Source organism: Dermacentor variabilis, chromosome 1, assembly GCF_050947875.1.
Source record: "Dermacentor variabilis isolate Ectoservices chromosome 1, ASM5094787v1, whole genome shotgun sequence".
Taxonomy (NCBI): domain Eukaryota; kingdom Metazoa; phylum Arthropoda; class Arachnida; order Ixodida; family Ixodidae; genus Dermacentor; species Dermacentor variabilis.
Genome location: NC_134568.1, coordinates 288,369,034 through 288,389,947, shown reverse-complemented (window position 1 = coordinate 288,389,947; position 20,914 = coordinate 288,369,034). Strand labels below are relative to the sequence as shown.

General features: G+C 51.2%; 1 protein-coding gene across 2 annotated transcripts in view; it reads left to right on the top strand.

Moving 5' to 3' along the window:
- Nucleotides 1-20,914, top strand: part of cv-2 (crosveinless 2-secreting protein) — a 240,559-nt gene that overhangs the window by 124,489 nt on the left and 95,156 nt on the right. For both annotated transcript variants that reach the window (XM_075677740.1, XM_075677730.1), the window contains 2 exons: nt 2,138-2,237; nt 2,822-2,904. In XM_075677740.1, coding sequence (XP_075533855.1) covers nt 2,138-2,237; nt 2,822-2,904 — 183 coding nt within the window. The remainder of the gene's footprint in view (nt 1-2,137; nt 2,238-2,821; nt 2,905-20,914) is intronic.

The window sequence follows — 20,914 nt, the reverse complement described above, 5'->3', positions numbered from 1 at the left end:
TGCGGAATTAATTACTCCGCGCAACGCATGAGGAAAGAAGAATGGAAAGTGAAGTGGGACGTTACAAAATTACAAGCCATGTGGTCGCGTTACCGAATCATTTCAGCTTTTCTTTTTCCTTTTCTTTTCCACTTCGTCACTCGTTCGCACGATGTCGCACCCCTCACCAGCTGTATTCAAGATCGGCCACTCAGCGAGGCGGATGATTGAAACTTGATAAAAAAGGAATCAGAGGGAAAGAGTTCTTCTTCACCCCAGGTTTGAACTATATAGCTTCGAGCGACAGTAGAGAGAGGGCTTGCTTGGGATATGGTATGGTAACTATAAGGTGACAGTCAACAAATTTGGCGTCGACAAGTTATTTGATTGTTGATAAACAATAAACTGCTGGGAATGCGTTGCCCAGCCGGGGTGTTGCCTCCGTGCGAATATAAATATATCTCAGCGTGAACCTTGCGCATTACCAGGCCTATAGTGAATCTCGGCGGTCAGCACTCTCCGGCCAGCGCTTTGAGCACGTTTTTTTCGGGATCGCGTATTCTCCGGCACTTGCAGCATGCTGCCGTTGCCATATCGGCACGCCGAAATGCCGCCGGGCGCACTTTTGTCGCGGGCACGCCGGAATGTGGTATCTCATTTAATTGCGCCAACGCGGCATGACCGCGACGCGCGCGTTATAGGCTGGGACGTGAAGGGGCGACGATGTCGAACGCATTTCCGACGCATTTACGCATTTTCGGCGCGCCGCCACCCGGCGTCCGTTTCACGCTACTCGACGACGCAATCCCGGCCCTATCCCGTTCTCAGATGTTGCCGATCAAAGCGATATCTCGTGCGGTAAGCATTTCCACCACAATTAACGCCGCGGCTATCGTGAAGCGCGGAATGGACGTGCCGATGCCGAGTGACGCGGCGCCTGAGTAAACGTCGCGAATTCGCCTTCCATGCAGTTGCAGCTTAATCGGCGAGCCTTCCGAATCCGGTACGCGGCGGCGACGGCCGGAGCGCAGTCGCCCCCCACCCCGAACAACGCGGCGAGCAACAGCTCGCGCTGTCCGAGTCTGCGCCGCCCAGTTCCTTGAGCGGGCGCGCAATCTGATCGGGCGCGTGACCCTCGCCGGGGCCAATTTCCAGGCCCGCAGCGTACGCCGCCAGTGCTGTCACGCATGAGAGGACGCGCGCGCGCGCTCGCTGCGTGCACCAGCGCACACTATCGTCGCCATCGGCACCCGCTCACCGTTGTTCGGTTTGAAGTAGTTTGGGTGCGCGGATCGGGCTTCGCCCAGTTGTCCCGCCGCCGAACGGCTTTTGTTCGGGTCGCCGATAAACGTGGCGTAAAAGCGTTACAGAAAGGCGCGCCTGCTGCTCGCCGAGTGCCGCGACTTGCAACAGTGTAATCGCGACTCGAGCGGCAGAAGCGCCGGCGCGTTGCGGCGTCAAGCGAGGGAAGCCGCGTTCATGCAGCACGCCACCGCGCCGACAGACATCTCGCCCGGGTGTGGAGCGCCGAAGGATGTTGCGAATCGAGCTGCTAATTGACATGCTTTGCGAAATCGCCTTTTTCACCCCAACTAAGAGCAGCTGTAAAAAAAAAGTACGAACGTTGTCTGTAACGTATCGTTACGTTTGAAATGTAAGCTCGGACAGATGTTTCTCTTTTTCTTTTTTTTTTCTTTCTTTTGGGGGCGGAGGGGGGGGGGTTACGTCGCTCGAATCATCAATAACATTTTGTATCGTTCGCGCGAAATCGCTTTGCGTCGCCTTTTTGCGAAAAACGCTTGCAATGGGCACAGCGACAGTTGTCCATGTCTTCGCCACTATACGCCAAGGTAGCCCGTAGCAGTGCGCAGAAAATGGTTTCGCCATTATGCGAATTAAGTTATACTCTCAAGAAAAAGAAAAAAAAATAACGAAGAAAAACAAAACGAATACGTGGATTTCTTACACAAAACAGCCTAGGCCGCTCTGCATGGGGCGGGGCCAGTGGTCAATCATGATTTGCAGCATCTGGGCGTCCTTCTCACAGCATTGCTTTGCAGGCACGCACGTCTTGGACGCCGCGCGTGACGGCGTCACGCTTAAGCGGCGCTATTAAAACGCAGCTCCTTGCGGCACGCTTTTCTCCGTCCCTTTGCAGAACAGCGTGGTCCAGTGTGGACGCGAGACCTGCCCCCTGCCAAGAGGCTGCTACTTCCTGCAGGAGTCCAAGGGAAACAAGTGCTGCGACGTCTGCAAAGGTAACGCGCTCCCGCGGCACGCGCAAATTCTCCCGTCGGGGCGATTACGGTGCGCACTGCCGCGCTCCGTATAGCCTTGCTACACGCCCGATTCGCTACTCAGCTTTCACTGCACGGGGCGGCTGGATGAACGCGTGCACTTAATTGTAGCTGCACTTACGCGGGGGCAACCATTTAGCTGGGTGGCGCTCAGCCCTGCATTTGCCAACCTGCATACCCTGGCCACTGCAGGTTTGCTCATTACATAAAGACCCGTAAGCTGTCACGCCAGAACAATTCGACAGAATGAAGAGAAAACGGGACAGGGGGTTAGTCAGAGGAGTCTCTCTCGTAAATAGAGGAAAAGCAATGATGTAATGCCAGGCTGCAGCGTGTTACACGCTACTACTGTGTACAGCCCATGGCGAGGCTGTATTGGCTGCGTCGGCGCGACTCGGTTCTTTTAATGCACGTGCAGTAGGCACCATGGTAACTTTAGGTAACCGTATTCTTAAACCCTATTGCGTACGTGTGGTCTCATTGATGCGAAAGATATTACTACCACAGCTTCATCTTCGCATATATGTGTTCGACTGTTTCTGCAGGCTGCGTATACAAAGGCCGAGTCTATGCCAGCTCGGAGGAATGGACTGATCCCCAAGATCCGTGTCGCCGATTCTTCTGTCAGGTGAGAGTCCACCCTCTCACAGTTGTACAGTTGTGCAGTACGCGACGGCAACGGAGATTACGGACGTTGCAGCAGCATACGCCGCTAAACACACGTGAGGCACATCTTCCAATGTGTAAAGTGTTCCACACAAAAACGTACAGAGCCCCAACAACACTCAGTAGTGGCCTTGGCCCCTCTACCGTCGGCCGCTGGCTTGAGGCAACTTGATTTGAGCATGCGGCGAGGCGCGCTGGTTTCCACTGCTCGTGTTGCTAGTTCCGCCATTGGCTTCCACGAATCCCTATAATTATCGATGTCCATACTACGTCAGCAGAGCCTCAGCCGTCGACAAGCTACAATAACGTTCGCATTGTTTTCTTAGTACAGTGCAGCGGCGGTATCGTCTGAACAGAGGACTGGCGGTGACCTGCCAGTCAGCCCAGTCAGCTACAACCGACTTCCACGCAAAGTGTCTCAGCAATCTCAGCAACCCCCGATGGATGTCGCGAGCGCAGTGTGAACTGCACCGTTATCGTGCCCTATATGCAAGTATGCTGGGGGCTATGTTCTCATATTTGCGCTGCACAGGCGGTGTGAACGGGTATACCTGAGCATCGACCGGCCTTACTAATGGGTATCGTGGCGCAGTAAGGAAGATCCCGACGCGTGGGGGCCAGCAGCCACTGGGCGAGGGATCGGCGTTTCAGCAGCGTAATTTCCTTCCGTGGTGACGAACCCTTTGTTCGTAGCACGTAGATTCCCTGGAGTCGTTCATCAGGCCTCGTGGCGCTTTTGTGTGCCTTTTCTCCCTGGTTCGGTCCGGTGAAACTGGACTTGCAAAGCAGTCCCGCAACTGATTGCAGCCACGTAAGAGAACAGTGGTCCGTCTCGATGGTGAACCTCGAACCAGCGATGTAACAGGCTAGCTTCCGCTCCGCCTACACAACGCAGGTATGCGATTTTTTAATTGAGAAAGGGAAGAGAAAAGTACAGCGGTGGGGATAGGAGAGAGGAGCCATACGGTGAGGCACGTACGGGAAGGCGGCGTGGTTACAGCCGTCCGCACAAGTCGGCGTCGGTCAAGTAGTCGAGCAGCGCCGAAAAGGCGTGCTTGACCACTGAGGAATGATTCCGTTTCAGAATCACTGTATGCTTCCTCGGGAGCAGTGAGCTTCCTATTGGCGTACAGTACAGGATGCTCCTCGTCGTTATCTCTCTTTTGACAAAGCACAACACCCACTCCACGATCATTCGCGTCGCACTGAACAATGAACGGTTAGAATAGTCCGGCGCGATTAACACTGGTGGACTCCTCAGAGCTCTATTCAGTGTTCGGAAAGCCCTTTCCTTGGCTCCATCCCACTGTATTGTTTGCGCCTCTGTTTTTGGCAGCGCATCCGCCAAAGCGCTTGCGACATCGGAGTAACGTGAGATATATATATATCTGGTAATATCTTGCTATCCCAAGAAATGACCGGATGTCCCGTTTAGTGCGAGGTTGTGGGAAAACAGTCGACCTCAGCTAGTTTGACCTCGGAAGGTAGGCAGCGGCCTTGACCCGTCCCGTGACCCAAGTAAGCCACTTCGGCACGCCCCAATTAGCACTTCGTCGCTTTGGCAGCAGCCGGGCCAGTACGGCTCGCAGATGCGTCAGGTGTTCTGTCCATGATGCCGAAAAAATCGCGATATCATTCAGATACGGCAGCGCAAAAGCCTCCATACCACGCAACACCCGGTCCATGAGGCTGGAAAATCCATAGGGAGCGTTTTTCAAACCAAAGCTCAGGACCTTTGGCCGAAACGTTCCCAATGGAGAAATAAATGCGGCATACCTACTCCCCTTGGCTCGCACAGTTCGCGAAAGGCACCTCCTCCTCTCCCCTTGTCCCACACACAGTATTTCAACGGAACCTGCCAATAACCCCTAACTAAATTTAGGGTAGAGATAAAATTGGCGCTGCTCACTTTCTCAATCCTTTCTTCGATGTGAGGTATAGGATAGGTATGATCCTTCGTGATCAGGTTAAGCCTTCATTAATCAATATAAGGCCGCGGTTCTTTTCCGGAGACCTCATCTAAGAGGTCAAGTATATAATCACTCTCTCCTGGTGCGATTACGCCTAGCTCCAAAATCTTTGTTATTTCCGCGGCCATGGCCTCACGCTGGCGTGGTGAAACGCGATACGCCTTCGAATGCACAGGTTATGATGAGGTTAATTAAATATCATGGACAACTGCGGTCGTAAGTGCCGGCTTGTCCGAAAACCTATCTCTAAACTCGTACATGTGTTCCCGCAGCTCCATCTTCTGACGTAGGTTGAGCTCGTCTTGCTGCACGAGGTTTTCTATGGTTTGCCTACGCCTGCTTCCGTTGCTGGTGCCAGTTCGGGAAAGTCAAGTGGCATTTCTTCTGGCATGTTAAGAAACATGTGTACGACGGCCTCCCACTGCCGATAGGGCTTCAGTAAATTGCTATGATATACCTGGTGAGCCCTTCTCTTACCTGGAACTGTTACTATGTAGTTCACATGAGATAATTCCTGAACAATTTGAGCCGGTCCTTCCCACTGTAGTTGCAGCTTGTTTTTCGGTGACGGACGTACTATCAATCAAGAAAAAGAAATGGACATGGGCAGGACACGTAATGAGGAGAGAAGATAACCGATGGTCATTAAGAGTTACGGAATGGATTCCAAGGGAAGGAAAGCGTAGCAGAGGGCGGATGAGATTAAGAAGTTTGAAGGTACAACATGGCCACAATTAGCACATGACCGGGGTAGTTGGAGAAGTATGGGAAAGGCCTTTGCACTGCAGTGGGCATAATCAGGCTGATGATGATGATGATGATGATGATGATGATGATGATGATGATGATGATGATGATGGTGATGATGATGATGATGAATCCCCTATCTCGCTCGAAGCGTCGCGCCCGAGCCGTTCTGTGGTAGTAGAGCTTAGTATTACCTTGGACTCTGAGCATTTCTCGTCCTGCCAACCCTTTCGTCGTGTGCAGCCGATCTAATAAATCTAGCATGTATTCAACGACAGATGGATCCTCAGCCAGACCCTCCCGGGCTTCCAGAATAATCCGGAGCGGTGATCGCAGGGAACGACCATAGATAGCTCCGACGGTGAAAAGCCTGCCAACTCATGCGGGGCGGTTCGAAGGGCGAACATATATCTGCTGGCAAGCAAAGTTCCCAATCTGTTTCGCGCTCATGACATATGGCTCACAATAGACGTTTCATGACCGAGCGAACCTTCTCTATGGTGTTGGACTGGGCATGGTATACCGAACTATGGATAAGTTTGATACCGCATTTTTCCAGAAATGTCGAGGTTAGGGCGCTCGTGAAGACTGAATTGGTCCGACTGAATTTCCGCTGGGAAACTGACTTCGCGCAAAGATGGACAAAAGCATGTTCACAATCTCGACCGAGCTTAGTTCTTTCAAGGGCACTGCTTCAGGGAACTTGGTTGCGGAGCACAGTACCGTAAGAATGTGACGGTAGCCGGACTGAGTGGCGAGTAGAGGTCCTATCCGTACATATTGCTAGTCTACGAAACGGTTCCATAATTATTGGAACGAGTTGCATGGGGTAAGTGGTAAGCCTTGTCCCCAGGCTTACTACTGCGATGGCACGTGTCGCAGCTTTTTACGCATGCTTCTGTTTTCCGAAAGCACCCGGGTCAGTAGAGTTCCTGCAACAAGTGGTCCTTAGTTTTTCGAATGCCAAGGTGTCCGGACCAAAGGTTCCCGTGGAGCATGCGCAGCAGATTCTGGCGGTAGCACTGTGGCATTTCTAGTTGATCAAACTGGACTCCTTTTCTATCACGATACCTTCGATAGAGAACGCCTGGCCTCTTTTGGAACATTGTGTTTTTATTAGCGATCCCCGCCTCCCCGTTGGGCTCAAGGTTCCGAAGAGTGGGGTCCCATTCTTGCTCAGTGACCAGTGTCTAGGTTGTTGCATTTAACAGATTTCGCCTGCATTCCGTTTCCCGAGGTACCACATGCTCCCCGTTCTTTCTCGAAACTACCGGCTCTTCCTGACTCATTATGCCAAAAAGAAGTGAGGCGTGCAGGACACCGACCTTGGGATTAGTAAAAAACGGAATTGCTATGTCGTGCCTTAAGTCTTCCCTCACAAGATCCTGCATGCACAAAATGAGCGCCAGTTTTAATGCACAGGTCCGGCGCCTATTAGAAGCAGGTTATCCTAGTGTAGCGGTGGCCACTGTGGCTGAGCGCCTAAAGAAGTCGGTTTCGAGAGGGACGGACGTGATTACAGAAAGCAGTAGTAGCAAAAAAAGAGTAGTGGCTATTTCGTATATTCATTCAGTGTCGCACAGGCTTAAAAAAGTTGCAAGTAGATATGATGTTAATGTTGCTTTCACTGCTCCCAATAAGCTAGGTAAGATATGTGCTGCGTACAGAATAAAAAGGAGCGGGTAAAAGGCAAAAAACGAACAGACATTTGTCCAATGAAGCACAATAAGAACAACAGTTTTACTGACTGTCGTATGGGTGTGGTGTATAAAATTCCCCTTAGCTGTGGCCAGTTCTACGTAGGGCAAACGGGACGGTATATCAATCAGAGGCTAATGGAACATAAAAGGTCGTTAACCGGTGGGTCGCCTTCTAATCTTTCGCTACATTGCCGAGATTGTAACTGCACGCCAGAGTTAGATGAATGCGCGATATTGTACAGGCATAAGAATGAAGATACGCGTCTTATGGTAGAGGCATGGCATATCTTTAATGGTGGAAGTGCGTGCGTGAGTCAGCCTTCGATTACTTTACATAAGGAAGAGATTAAGTGTCTTAACAGTTATCTCTCACGTAGACCGGCACGTGTACCCGACTGACACGTGGTGTTACCGTTCCTGAGCATGCGCAGATGAGTTTTGTGTCTTCTTCTTTTTTCGCCTCAGTGCTCCCTTCAGTTGATAGTCGGCGTTCGTGTTGTCCACTTCTCTACTCTTGTGTCCTGTCTGCACGCCTCACTTCTTTTTTGCATAATGAATCCTTACCAACTAGCTCAGCTTTCTGTCGTTCTAATCTCCCTGACTCAGTGCGGTGGCCTGTTCTTTAACCGACGCGCCTTCAACGACCTCACTTTCACTGGTAACCTCAATAGCGCTCTTTGAGGCTTCCTTATGTAAGGCTGTGCCCTCCTTTGCTGGGGTTGCACATGCTACCTTTGCCGCGAGTTGTCGTGCCTTAGATCTTGTTAGAGCTTGCACCATTCCTTCTCCGAAAACAACTCCCCTGCTCCGCAGCAACTCGTCGGATTTCTTTGAAAACAAATATGGATATTGCAGTGGGAGGTGCGCTGACACGAGGGATTCTGTGTCAAATGTTCCGAAAGGACCCTCAACGCGGACTCTGGCTGCCGGTAGGCAAATACTGCTAGCCTCTGCTGCTTGCTTTATCCAAGCGCATTCTCGTGTAAACTGACCTTTGTCATGAGGAATGAACGACGTCCATCGTGGCGGCCGAGTGCCGGAGTACGCGACAAGGCTTACCGTTCACTACGAGGTCTCGAACGTGCGGTTCTAACGATCTCATATTGTCATCGCTATTGCTCACTGACAAAAAGACCACTTTTAGATCGCTCCAACCGACGGCAATATGTCCTACCTTCTGGCAGTTGAAGCACACGACTGGCTTTTTTGCTTCAAAAGCCTTCTTTTGTTGCTCAGCCTTGAATTCTGGTGGCTTCTTCGTTCCCTCTCGATTCTTCTCGTCATTACTGGTCGCTGACTCCGCTTTCTCCTTTCCTTTGTACGATGTCGACCTTGACCAACGCTCCTCCTTGTCGGATTTGTATCTATTCTCCTTCCTGGGCGCTTCTTTACTTTCGGGGCCTCGGCGCGATACATATTCCTCAGCAAGTTCTACCGCCCTTGCGACTGTCTCTGCGCTTGACCTATACTGCACCTAATACTTTATGTTTTCAGGCAGTCGGCGGAAAAATTGTTCCAGCCCAAAGTACTCTGCCACTTTGTCGTGGTCACCAAAAGCTCTGGCTTCTCTTAGCCACTCTTTCATGGTGGCCATTAATGAGTATGCGAACTCGGCGTAGTACTCGTTTCTAGCTTTTTCGGCTTCCCTGATCTTTGTTCAGAATGCTTCGGCCAAGAACTTGTACTTTTCAGAAGACTAGACGTTACTTTGTCATAGTCCTCTGAGTCTTCTTTTTCCATGCGGGCTGTTGCGTCTGCAACCTCTCATAGCAGCAACATCAGCACTCGTTGCGGCCACGTGTCTCTCAGAAATGCAGCCTCCTCACATGTACGCTCAAAGTTCACCAAGAAGAGGGCCGCATCCCCTCCCACTTGGTATGACTGCATCGAGTCCTTCATTTTTTCGCTCGCCTTCTCTCGAGATGGGAGTCGCTTCTCCGGTATTTTAAGCCCTCATTATCTCAAGCTCAAGGCACTTCATCTCGACCGCTTCACGTGCTACGCGTTCGCGTTGCTCTTTGCCTCCCGTGCTGATCAGTGCTCTTCTCTGGCCTCACGTGCTACATGCTCGTGCTCCTTTTTTTTTTTCCTTAATGCTACTTAAACATTCTTCTAGTTCCTCGTCGTCTGCCCCGATTGCCTCGATCACCTCAATCATCTCTGGCTTTCTCTTTCTCTCTGGAATTTATATGTTCAGTTCACTGGCCATCTCTAGCAATTCTGACTTTTTTAACGCCTCCAGGTCCGTGGCTGTCCCTAGTGCTTCAATTTCTTCGCTACTACACGACCGTGACGTACTCTGAGAACACTCGTCATTGGTTGCTACTATGACTTCTCTGTACTTCCCTCAAAACACACGCAAACCCAGGTGATATCTCAGTGAAGAAAAGCCGTGCACTCGCCAACTGCTGTCACGAATCCTGCGACGCTTGTTCCGAAGTTGCTATCCAGAGACGTTGTTTATTGCCAGGACGAAACGTGGTCGATCCCATGAACTGCCAACTAATTGTTGCGACGTCGGTTACTTGAACCGCGACCGGCGTTACTATTGGTTAGCGTGGCGTTGTCGGCTGGCCGCAGGCGTCCGGGAGATGCATCGCGACCAAGCAGGGGCGAGGCGATTTCTAGTGCGAAACTTGCACTGTTCATTACATAGTAACGAAGTAAGAATGAAAGAAGAGAATACAAAAAGATGCATTGCGAGGCCGCTTAAATAGGTCCGCTAAAATCGTGGGCGGGATTTTGCTCACGCCAACGTCACGTGGTATGTACCGAGTCCGGCCGGTGATTGGCAGCTGCTCCCTCTCTCCTAGGCAATGTTTTCGGTGCTTGCCTCCGCTGGCGGTAGCCCGTGGGTCCCGTTTGGTTCGAGGAAGGAGGGCCTCCCCGTGACTCGCGCAGTTTGGGAAAGGCGCCCCTACCCTCCCTCCCCCCTCCTCTGTCCCACACATGCACAGAGAGGCCCGTGATCACTGCGGGGCGCCAATCAGACCGGGAACCACCTGATACACCCATAGGAATTTGGGATCTACCCTGCACTTCCCGATAAGCCATGGTTTTTAGATAATCCTAGTTGCACTGGGTGCTTCACGCCAATCGTAACACAATTGACTTGTGGCCTTCGCTCATAATGTTTTGTCCAGCGTCAGGAGTGGTTGGAATTTTCTCTCCCGAACAATTCTACAGCATAAAAGCGTTTCGTGTGGTAACTTGTAGAATTGTTCGTAAGAGAAAAATTTGCCAATTCTGATGGTGGTGGACATGATATTAGCGAAGGCGGCTAGCTAATGGCAAAGATCACTTACGAAAGTAAACCTTTGTGAACTCGACCCCTGGGCCCAATTGTTTGTAAGAGAAAATTTCAGCCAATCATGATGCGGGGCGAAGCCGGCCGGCCAGTGGCCAAAAGCACTTACGAACGAAAAGTTTCGTGAATTCGGCCCCTGGTTGCCTTTCTTTTTTCTTCATTTACATTTATTATATAGGGTTAGTACGTTTGCGTCTCTGCGGCATGTGTCTGCGTGTTACACGGCAAATGGGGCAGTGTTGATTTCTTGACTGTGTGTTGGAATAGCCGGCTGCTGTAATGCAGGCGATCTTCGCTTCTTAAACAACGACAATTGCGAGCAAGACGCGGACATGGGAGCGAGGCGGGTGCAAGGACAATCGCTTGCCTCTATTCAGGAGTACGTGTCAAATGCACACTGCATCAAAGTGGTATTTGAAATGGCGCTTCATTACGTCTCTCTAAGTTGAGCCTGTCTGCCGCCGCCGAAAAAAGAAACATTACTTGCAGCTGCTCCACAGAACGTGCCGAAGCTCGCGTTCAGAGTCCTCATTTGCGATTGCGTATTGTCTAGTCATTATAGGTCACATCTAAACCACAAAGCTACGGCTAGTGCGGCTATCTTTTGCAGCTGCTGAGCACGCATGCAAAGGCCACAGTGATCTTTTTAGTATGGCGTTTTTCTTCGCTCGTCCTGCAGTTTCTTTTTTTATTACGAAAATGGGAGCGAGAAAGTGACAGCTGTTAAAAAGGAAAGAAACCGGTTTAGCTGTTTACTTATTGGCGAGCTATCTTATAAGTGTCACATGAGCATGCCAGCGAGCACATGCAATGCCAGCGAACACGCGCAATCCGCACAAATCATGGTGAGAAGCAAGCGACTACAACAGGAGCCACAATTTTCGGCCATATATTTTAAGAAAACCTGCTGCCGCATATAGCTGTACCACTTTTTATTGTTTTCAAGTGGCGAACTCCGCAATAGCGTCTGCACATGACGTACTGGGACATATGTGGGCATATCACGCACCAATATTTTCGTTCGTAGGTGTTGCGTACGCCATTGGCCAGCAGCCTTCGCTAATGATATGCCCAACATCACGATGGCCGAAACATCTATTCCCCATATGTCTTGTATCTCTAATCATCTACATAAGATCAAGTGGGATCCTGTATGAAAGCGCAGGTGCGGGGCATATGCGTTTCTTTAATAGGGTTGGTTGTCATGTGCTCTTAGGAACAGTCTATAGGGTAAACACGCTTTTTTTTTTTAAATAGATGCCCAGATGTCGGAGTCGCAAAGCTTTTAGTTCGTAAGTGCTCTTTACCATTGCCTGGCTGTCTTAGCTAATAATATGTCCAGCATCAGGCTTGTCTGGGATTTTCTCTTACGAATAAGTCTAGGGTAAAAGCTTTTTGTTAATACGGGCCCTGTTCTCGTGGTGTACTGTGTACATGAGCCTTTGAAAACACTGCTCCCGTATTCGCAAAGCATGTTTGTATGCCGGAACAAGGTGGTAAGACGAGGCGCGCGTCAATCGTGCTGCCGGCTATTATACTACTTGAGAACTCGGTCATGCTTTGTGAATTCGAGCCCCCACCCTCTTCTTTTTGTTTAATTCTTCTTCTACAGCGCTCTACCTTTAGCAAGCATTCAAGACCGTTCATGTAGCAGCTTTGAGTTATAGCGCTATGTTGAACTTTTCACAGGACTCGAAACTTGAAAAACAACTGAATATAGAGATTGTAGTGCGAGTTTCCGTCAAAAAAAAAAGAATTAAACGTCCATTTAAGTACTCCTGTGTTAACGAAGCAGGAATCAACATCGATACAAAGAGCCGCTCCAGTGTCCTCGTAGTAGCGCTATAAGGATAATTGAGAGAAGCGTGTAACCTGACACATCGATAGCCAACACGGCCTGCCATGCCTGTGACGGGCTTCACTGTCTCTGCGCGCCGAGATTTGAGGGCCCCGCCAAAGTGCTGCGTCACGAAAGAGCCGAACCTGGGAGCAAAAAATGCGCTGCTGAGATAAGCGGACGAGGAAAGGCGGCCGGCGAGAGAGACGCCGTACACGCAGCGACAACAGCTGCACCGGTCGGCCGCCGACTTTCGGAGGTCGCAGAGGCGAAGTGCCGGGCCGACCCGAAAAGAGGAGCGGGGCTCCTTCTTTCCGGGGAGGAGGCGCCTCGCCATCGGTAGTGGCCACCGCGGAGACGAGAAAGTCCATCTCCGCGGCTGCCGATGTGTAGCGGCCACTACAAAAAGCCCGCCCCGGCCGGCCGGGACAGACGAGTGTGTCGAAAACATTCCCAGCACTCGCGGAATGCTTAGAGGAAGAGACAGTATCGCAGGGGCGTCTCTTTAGCATGCGTGCCGTGTCGGCCAAACTGGAAGCCGCGCGTATACGGCGGTGATGGTCCACTTGGCAGGGAAACCGCGCTCCGCGAGGTCGCCCAAGACGACGGCGGGAGGGGGGAGTCATCGCGCGCGCTTGCGACCGATATCGCGTCGTATCGCAGTTTCATTGCCCTAATTGCCGCTTATATGGGCTTTTTAAGCCGGCCATCTCGACAGGAATATATATATATATATATATATATATATATATATATATATATATATATATATATATATATCGGAGCGCGTGCGAGAACCCACGACCGCGCGAGATTGCCATCGCTGTGCAAAGGAAGGGAGCGGAAAAAAAAAAAAGGAAAGTGCCCCCGCGCGTGCGAGCGCGCACTGCGTTTCTGAAACAGCGCCGCACACAGCAGACACCGGCAGTGAAAGAAGCGGCGAGGGCGCCGCGCCCGGAGCGCTTGTCAGAGAGGTACCCGCCGCCCTTCGAGAGATTTTCCTCACCTCTGCTGAGGTGACACGGGGTTCTAGAGCGTGGTGCGAAACCGCGCGCCCACCCTCGGGTGCTAACAAGCGTTTCATATTCCGTGCACGTTAACGCAGAATTTGTTCGCTTTGCGCAATACTGGGTATTACGGAGATGTCACCCTTGTTAGCTGTGAAATACCGCCCTCAAAAAAAAAGGGGGGGGGGAGTTGTATGTCTGTGGGGGGGAGGGGGAGCTCGTACGTAATGCGCGTCTGGCGCATTTTTCTCTGCACTAAGGTGTTTTTGTTCGCGTAAGTCAGAAGCTCATTCGCTGTTTCGTTTCGAAAATTTAAGCTGATGCAAGTAAATTCAGTAAGCTGACAAACGCAAGGGAAGCCTTGCCTCCGCTGATTGAGCCTGGAGTTGCTCAAAGCATCTTTACTGGAGCGTGCGCAGCTGGCGGGGAAGTTCCCGCGGGGCTCCTTTGCTGGTGCGAGAAGCGAAGGAAAAGTAAAAAAGAAAAAGGAAGCGAACATAGGGTGCCCGGATGCACACGTGTCACCGTTTGCGTTGCGCGCGGACTGGCGCTGCACACCGCGAGGTAGCGGCGTCGCCCGAAGGCGAGCTGACCGCTGCTGCATAAAAGGCGGCTCCCGAGAAGCCGGCAGCGGCCGTCGCGCTTGACGCGCGAGGCACGAGCGGTTCCGCGCGCAACACTGATCGGCAGCCGCCGAGCAACCTCAGCGGCCGCCCAGGCGAGATTCTATCGCCTTGAGAGCTCGAAACTGGTTTTTATTACCGCCGGTCCACACGTCCAATTCCGGTTGTCCGTGTCAAGACGATCGTGACGTTGACGGAGGCTTTCCTGTTTGCTCAGCGCTAAGCCATGGCGGCCTTTTGATTATAAACATCGCGGCCGGCCGCCCATCAGCGCTGAAGAGGCGTGCGGAAAAAGCACCGATTTCTCTCGCTGAATAGCGTGCACAAAAGCCGAGCTGTTCGCTTTGCAGGGGACACGGGCCCGCAGTGGCTAGCTAGCGCAATCAAATCAGCGCGGTCGTTTGAGAGCATTAACTCATTGCGGCGCACCATAAGTGTAATGGTTGTACGCTTCAGATCTGACACGTTACGGAGCACGTTTACAGGAGTCTGTTTCTCGTCATATGGGACAAATTCTCTCTGTAGGCATTAGCAGAAGACGAAGACGCAGTTGCTGTTCAGGATACTGATGCGTCGTAGATGCAGTAAGCCATGTTGGCCCGCTTTGTTTGCATTATACAACGAAACCTTCACTCTAGCTTCTTCAGCGCTCCTTGGCTGTTAAAAGCATACAGCCCTAACTTGACTCGCCCACGAATACTATACTTGTCCGAGAGGAGTCGGATGACTTTGGCCAAGAAAGCGTCCTGCTGCAGCTGTAAAGTGGTTGCAACGCAGTCGTTGCAATGCATTAGAACATTGGAATTCACCGGAACGTGTCAACTCGTGAGTGCACTCCCTTGACCCTTCATTGCGCCTTCCACTGCCGCCTAATTTATCTCGATACGATCCAACTTTACTGTGTCGCTATGTGGTTGGGTCTACCAACTCCTTTGCTTCCGTATCGGCATGATGGACAGCGCCTCCTGCAGCGTTTGTGATAGCGACGAGACCATAGATCATGTCCTTATCTACTGCCCTTCTTTTGACTACGAAAGACGGGCATTGCGTGTCGCTTTAATCTGTATGGACGACAGAGCGTTCAGAGAAGAGAGCGAGAGAGAGAGAGAGAATGATAAATGAAAGGTAGGGAGGTTAACCAGGACTGAGCCCGGTTGGCTACCCTACACTGGGGAAATGGAAAGGGGACGGAAAGATTAAAAGAAGAGAAAGTCCACTGGGGATATCAGTTGGTCACTCAGTCCGCATCACAGACGCTGACTCAATCCGGTCGCTTTCAAATATCGCAGCAGCGCTTTTGTGGCCTTTTGTAGCTGCGATATGCGAGGCCATGGTCCCAAGATCTTCTCCAAGGTGAACGGCTTTCCATTTAGCTGATTGAGAGCTGCGCAGAGGTCTTGCCTTTCATTTTCAAAAGATGGGCAGTAGCACAGTAGGTGTTCTATGGTTTCCTCGACACCGCAGGCATTGCACTCGGCGCTATCAGCCATTCCAATCAGAAATGCATAGGCATTGGTGAATGCGACGCCCAAACGTAAGCGGCACAGCACTGTTCCCTCATTTCGCGGAAGACCTGGTAACAGCCGCAGTTGCATAGAGGGATCGAGGGAATGCAATCGATGTTGAGTGAATTCAGGTGTGTGCCACTTCTCCAATGTCAAAGAGTGCGCTAGCTTGCCTAAGTGTTGGGCTGCATCGGTCCGCGATAAAGGTATTGAAACAAGGGTTGCACCTTCGTGTGCTTTTCTAGCAGCTTCGCCAGCGAGGTCGTTGCCGGAGATACCGCAATGACCAGGCAGCCACTGAAACACGACGTCGTGTCCTTTCGCGATCATGTGATGGTGCATTTCTCGTATCTCCGACACTAGTTGTTCACACGACCCGCGACTAAGAGATGCCAGAAGACATTGTAAGGCCGCTTTCGAATCGCAGAATATAGCCCATCGATTAGCCGGTTGGTTATTAATATCAACGGCACCTCGGAGGGCAACAAGCTCCAAACCGGTCGATGTTGTCAAGTGAGAAATCTTGTATTGGATGCTTAGTGATCGTGATGGTATAACGACTGCGCTGGTGTAGCTGGTCTGAGTGGAGTAGCCATCCGTATATATGTGGACTCGATCAAAGTAGAAAGTGTGCAAACAATCCAGAGCTGCTTGCTTCAAGGCCAAGGTAGGCAGGTCGGTCTTCTTTGTTATCCCTGGAACCGTAAGACGCACTTGAGGTTGTTTTAAACACCACAAAGCTGAGGTTGAACGTGCTGAGGGTGTGAAACCCGATGGTAAGGAGGCACGATGGATGCTGACCTTGTTGGAGAAGGACGCCTGTGGTCGTCGTTCTGGCAGGCACGCAAGAGAGCTTGACTGCATCCATGAAACATGACGAACATGGGCTCTAAGCGTTTCCGTGCTAATGTAAGTCGTGATCGGATGGTCTTGAGCCATTATAATGGTTCCAGCTGTTGATGCGCTGCGCGGAAGGCCTAGGCAAACACGTAGTGCCTGCGCCTGCACGCTCTGAAGTTCTCGAAGATTTGACTTGCATGTTTTAGCAAGCACGGGAGAGCTATAGCATAGGAATCCGATTAACAGTGCTCGATATAACTGTAGCATGGAACCCACTGATGATCCCCATGTTTTGCCGGCGATGAACTTGAAGACGTGAACAATAGATGTGAGCTTCTTCTTTAAGTGGGCAACATGAGGGCTCCAAGTGAGGTCCCGGTCTACAATGACGCCCAAAAACCGGTGATTTCTCTTGTAGGATATAGGCTGACCATTGATGCATACTGGATAAGGAGTCATCGCTTTTCGCGTAAAAGCGACTAACGCACATTTTTCTGTTGAGATGGTAAGGCCTTGTGTGTGAAGGTAGTCAGATGCCTGTGTTGCTGCTTTCTGTAGCCGTACGCGAACCTGCAGGCGAGTGACCGCTGATGTCCAGATGCAGATGTCGTCGGCGTAGATTGAAACACTCACGGTTTCCGGTAGGGATTCGGCCAGCCCAAGAAGCGCGAGGTTGAAAAGAATAGGGCTTAGAACACCACCTTGGGGAACGCCTCGGCATGGGTAGTGGTCGGTAGTCGGACCATCTTCCGTACGTACGAACAAGGACCTTTGTTTTGACCCATCGATATACTCACCCTCCTAGTTCAATTGTCAAAAGTGCGTCTAGAATGGTTTGATGGGAAACGTTGTCGTAAGCGACTTTCACGTCAAGAAAGAGTGCTACTGATAATCGCTTCCGAGATGTTTGTTGTTCCATAGATGATACTAGATCGATGACACTGTCAATCGATGAACGACCGCGTCGAAATCCCGCCATAGAGTCAGGGTAAATTTTGTGGTATTCAAGGTACCATTCGAGACGCATGAGGATCATACGTTCCATGAGCTTCCCGACGCAGCTGGCAAGAGCTACAGGCCGATACGATGCCAGTTCGAGCACTGACTTTCCTGCTTTTAGAAGCGGTACCAGGCGGTTGCGTTTCCATTCCTGTGGGACGACACCATCTTGCCATGAACTATTAAAAAGGCTGAGGAGTTCTCTTCGTGCTCCTCTGCCTAGGTAGCGCAAAGCAGTACATGTTATGCCATCGGGCCCTGGGGAAGAAGAACACCTGCATAGCGCCATAGCAGCTTCTAACTCTTCCATAGAGAATGGAGCGTCCATACTTGCATCTCGTGGGCCGGAGATGTTGCCTAAAGCCATGTCAGGGATTAAAACTGTGCCGCCGGCGACTTTCGCACAAAATTCCTCTGCGACGTCTATCTCACGGCGGTTTTGATAGAGAGCAAGGGCGTTGAATGGGTGTCGTTGCTGGGGACTTGAGCAAAGACCCCGTAGGGTATGCCACACACGGGACAATGGCTTGCGGGGGTCTAATGGTCGCAAAAACATTTCCATCTTTGATCCGCTAGCTTATCCATTCGGCGTTTGATCTTCTTTTGCATGCGCCGAGCTTCTCTGAGGTCAAGAACTGACTTCGTGCGCCTGTACCTCCTTTCAGCTCGGCGACGTAGTGAACGAAGCCTTTCCAATTCAATTTCATTCTCTGTACGCTTTGATGGATGTCTGAAGCAGCGTGTACAATCTTGCATAGCGTCTGCAATTATGTCATCTAACACGCGTGCAATATGTGTCTTGCATGTGTCTTCTACACGATCTTGAAAGACTGACCAGTCGATTTGGCGAGAGACAACCGGTAATGCGGCGTCTAGTCCATCGATTCTCACATAGGTCGGAATGTGATCACTTCCATGGGTTTCAATATCAGTGAACCACTGCACGCTCAAAGTCAGGCAACGTGACACCAAAGTCAAGTCAAGGCAGCTGCTGTACATAGTTCCTCGCAGAAATGTCGGGCTTCCGTCATTTAGAAGACACAGGTTGTGGCCTGATGCGAAGGATATTAGTGACCTGCCCCTCGAATTTATCCTGGAGCTTCCCCATATATGGTGGTGCGCGTTGAAGTCCCCTGTTATTATCCAGGGACCGGGAGTAGCAGCCATAATATCTTCCAGTCTTTTTCTATCAAACTGACTTGTTGGGGCAAGGTAGACGCCAATAAGAGTAAAAGACAGCTTCTTCTTTTTCACAGTAACACAGACGTAGTGATTACCGTCGTGTGGCGCTACGTGTTGGGAAAAATACGTAAGGTCCTTGCGAATGTAAACCAGAACCTTACTACTACGTACACACATGTTTGAAACAAAAGATTCATATCCTGATAGTCTTATGGAGGCTGATAAGTTCGGTTCACAGATGACCAGTATAGGAAAATGGTTTTTAAATACGAACTGTCGAAAATACGAAATACGGGACCTCAGGCCTCTCGCCTCAGAGAAGAAAAACATACTGGAACAATGGACTTGACCGTCATCCGCGCAGCAGGCCACAAGAGCGCTGCTGCGCTTTTCGAAGACGTCTGAGCTCTGCGGCCGCATTTGATTGCGTGATGAACGCTGTCGTGCGGGCGCGCGTCACTTATTTTCCTTCTGTCTTTCCTTTTTCCTTTACTGCCCGCTTCCCCCTTCCCCACAGCAGGGTAGCGAAGCAGCAGTAACGTGGGTTACCTCCCTGTCTTTCCTTTTCTCTCTCTACCTCTCTGCACCTCACTGCATCTGTTGATGAGCCAAAAGAAACGGTTCGAATTTACGTGAGCCCATTTCGAAGTAGCTGTATTGCTCCGCTGCGATCTCAAATCGCATTCTTCTCTGCGTTGTGCAGCTGGCTATTATCCCAGCAGTAAATCTGGCATTTAGAGCCCCCTTCGGGAGCCACTTGTCCATTAATGCATGTAGGCATGCTGGCTTGTCTTGTGGCAGTCGAGTTCGTGTACACTGGAGTACAAGCAGAGTTCCGTGGCGAAAGCGGACCTTCAGCCTTGACTTTGCTCGAATGCGCGCAGCCCGAGTGTGCCACTGGAGTCGGTCCTGTCGTGTCGCCTTCTTCTTCTTGCCTCCATCCGTTCTGGCCGACTCTTTGTTTGGTTTGAGTGTCGAGTTTCTCTAAAACAAGTTTCCAGTCGTGATGAGGCGTAGACGAGGAATGTGGCTGAGAGAGACCCGGGGGCTTCGCCTATCTTTCGAAAATAAACACTCGGGCGCCGTCGTTGGTTGCTTGAGGAAAAAGCGCGGACGGGCGTCGGTGGTGATTCCTTTGAATGGGGCTTCTCGGCTGTCTCTCTCCTCGCTGAGCGGTCCGTGACAAATGGTGAGACGTATCTGCCCCTAGATTGTTGGCTGAAAGCCCCAAAGCTGTTGTGTCCCGAGTCCCCACGGGTCCCGGCACAGGCCCAGCGGGAGCGGTCCGGGACGACCACTCCCCCGAATCAGATAAGGGTTCCTCCCTTCCTGCTCGGAGTTGCCGCGCCAGGGCCCCGAATCAACACGAGGCGTAATTGGATTTATACTATTAGGAGAGCCATTAAGATGGGCCGCCCACAAACGACCGGTCGTTAACCATCCTATGGACAAGAACTTTAGGTCCGTGCGCACGCATTTTACCACTCCAACGCTCGCAGGCGCATGAGCGCCCCCACGCGTTTCATGTCGCCACCAAACCCGCTGCCGCTCGATGCAGCTTTTGGGTTACAGTTATGCACGAGCACGCAACCGCCATTCCCCCTCTGGCAAACTATACCCACCTTTCTAAAGCTGGCACTTTCCGGCAGCGTTCGCGGCGTCTCCGTAGCCGCATTGATCTCCAGTAAACACTGTGGTTCCATTGCCTATTATTGACACGAAAAAGCTTAGCCTCTGTAAGCTTAGCCTTATAGTTTTCGATGCTTTGCATTGCATTGCGAAAGCGGGTTACAAGGCGTGCGCGCTGGGGGAAGTGATTTATCGCCCCTTCAAGCGATGGTTGCACAAGATGGCATGTACGAATCGGGTTGCCGCTCGGTATACCGCTGTGGTCATGGTTCGGCTTTTACACTAAGCCAATTCACATAGCAACGCGCCCGGCCTCACAATGTACACCTGCGCACGGGCTCTGTATCACCCGGAAACCTTTAACTATCGCCCGGTTAGCAGGCCGGGCTCGGGGACACCAGTCTTCTTTCTCTGGGAATTGGGACACGCCCAGATCCAAGTAGCGTGCTGTCACACGAGCGAACTGCACTCACAGACATATTTCAGACTGACAGTGATGCGCAGTGAAGAGAGTGTGGCGCTGATGTTTTACAAACCGCATTTTTGATGAGTGGCATAAACATGCCCGCAAATTACCATGTCCTATGACCCCTGTTTCCAGGACTTGCCGTTAAGCGCACTTTCTA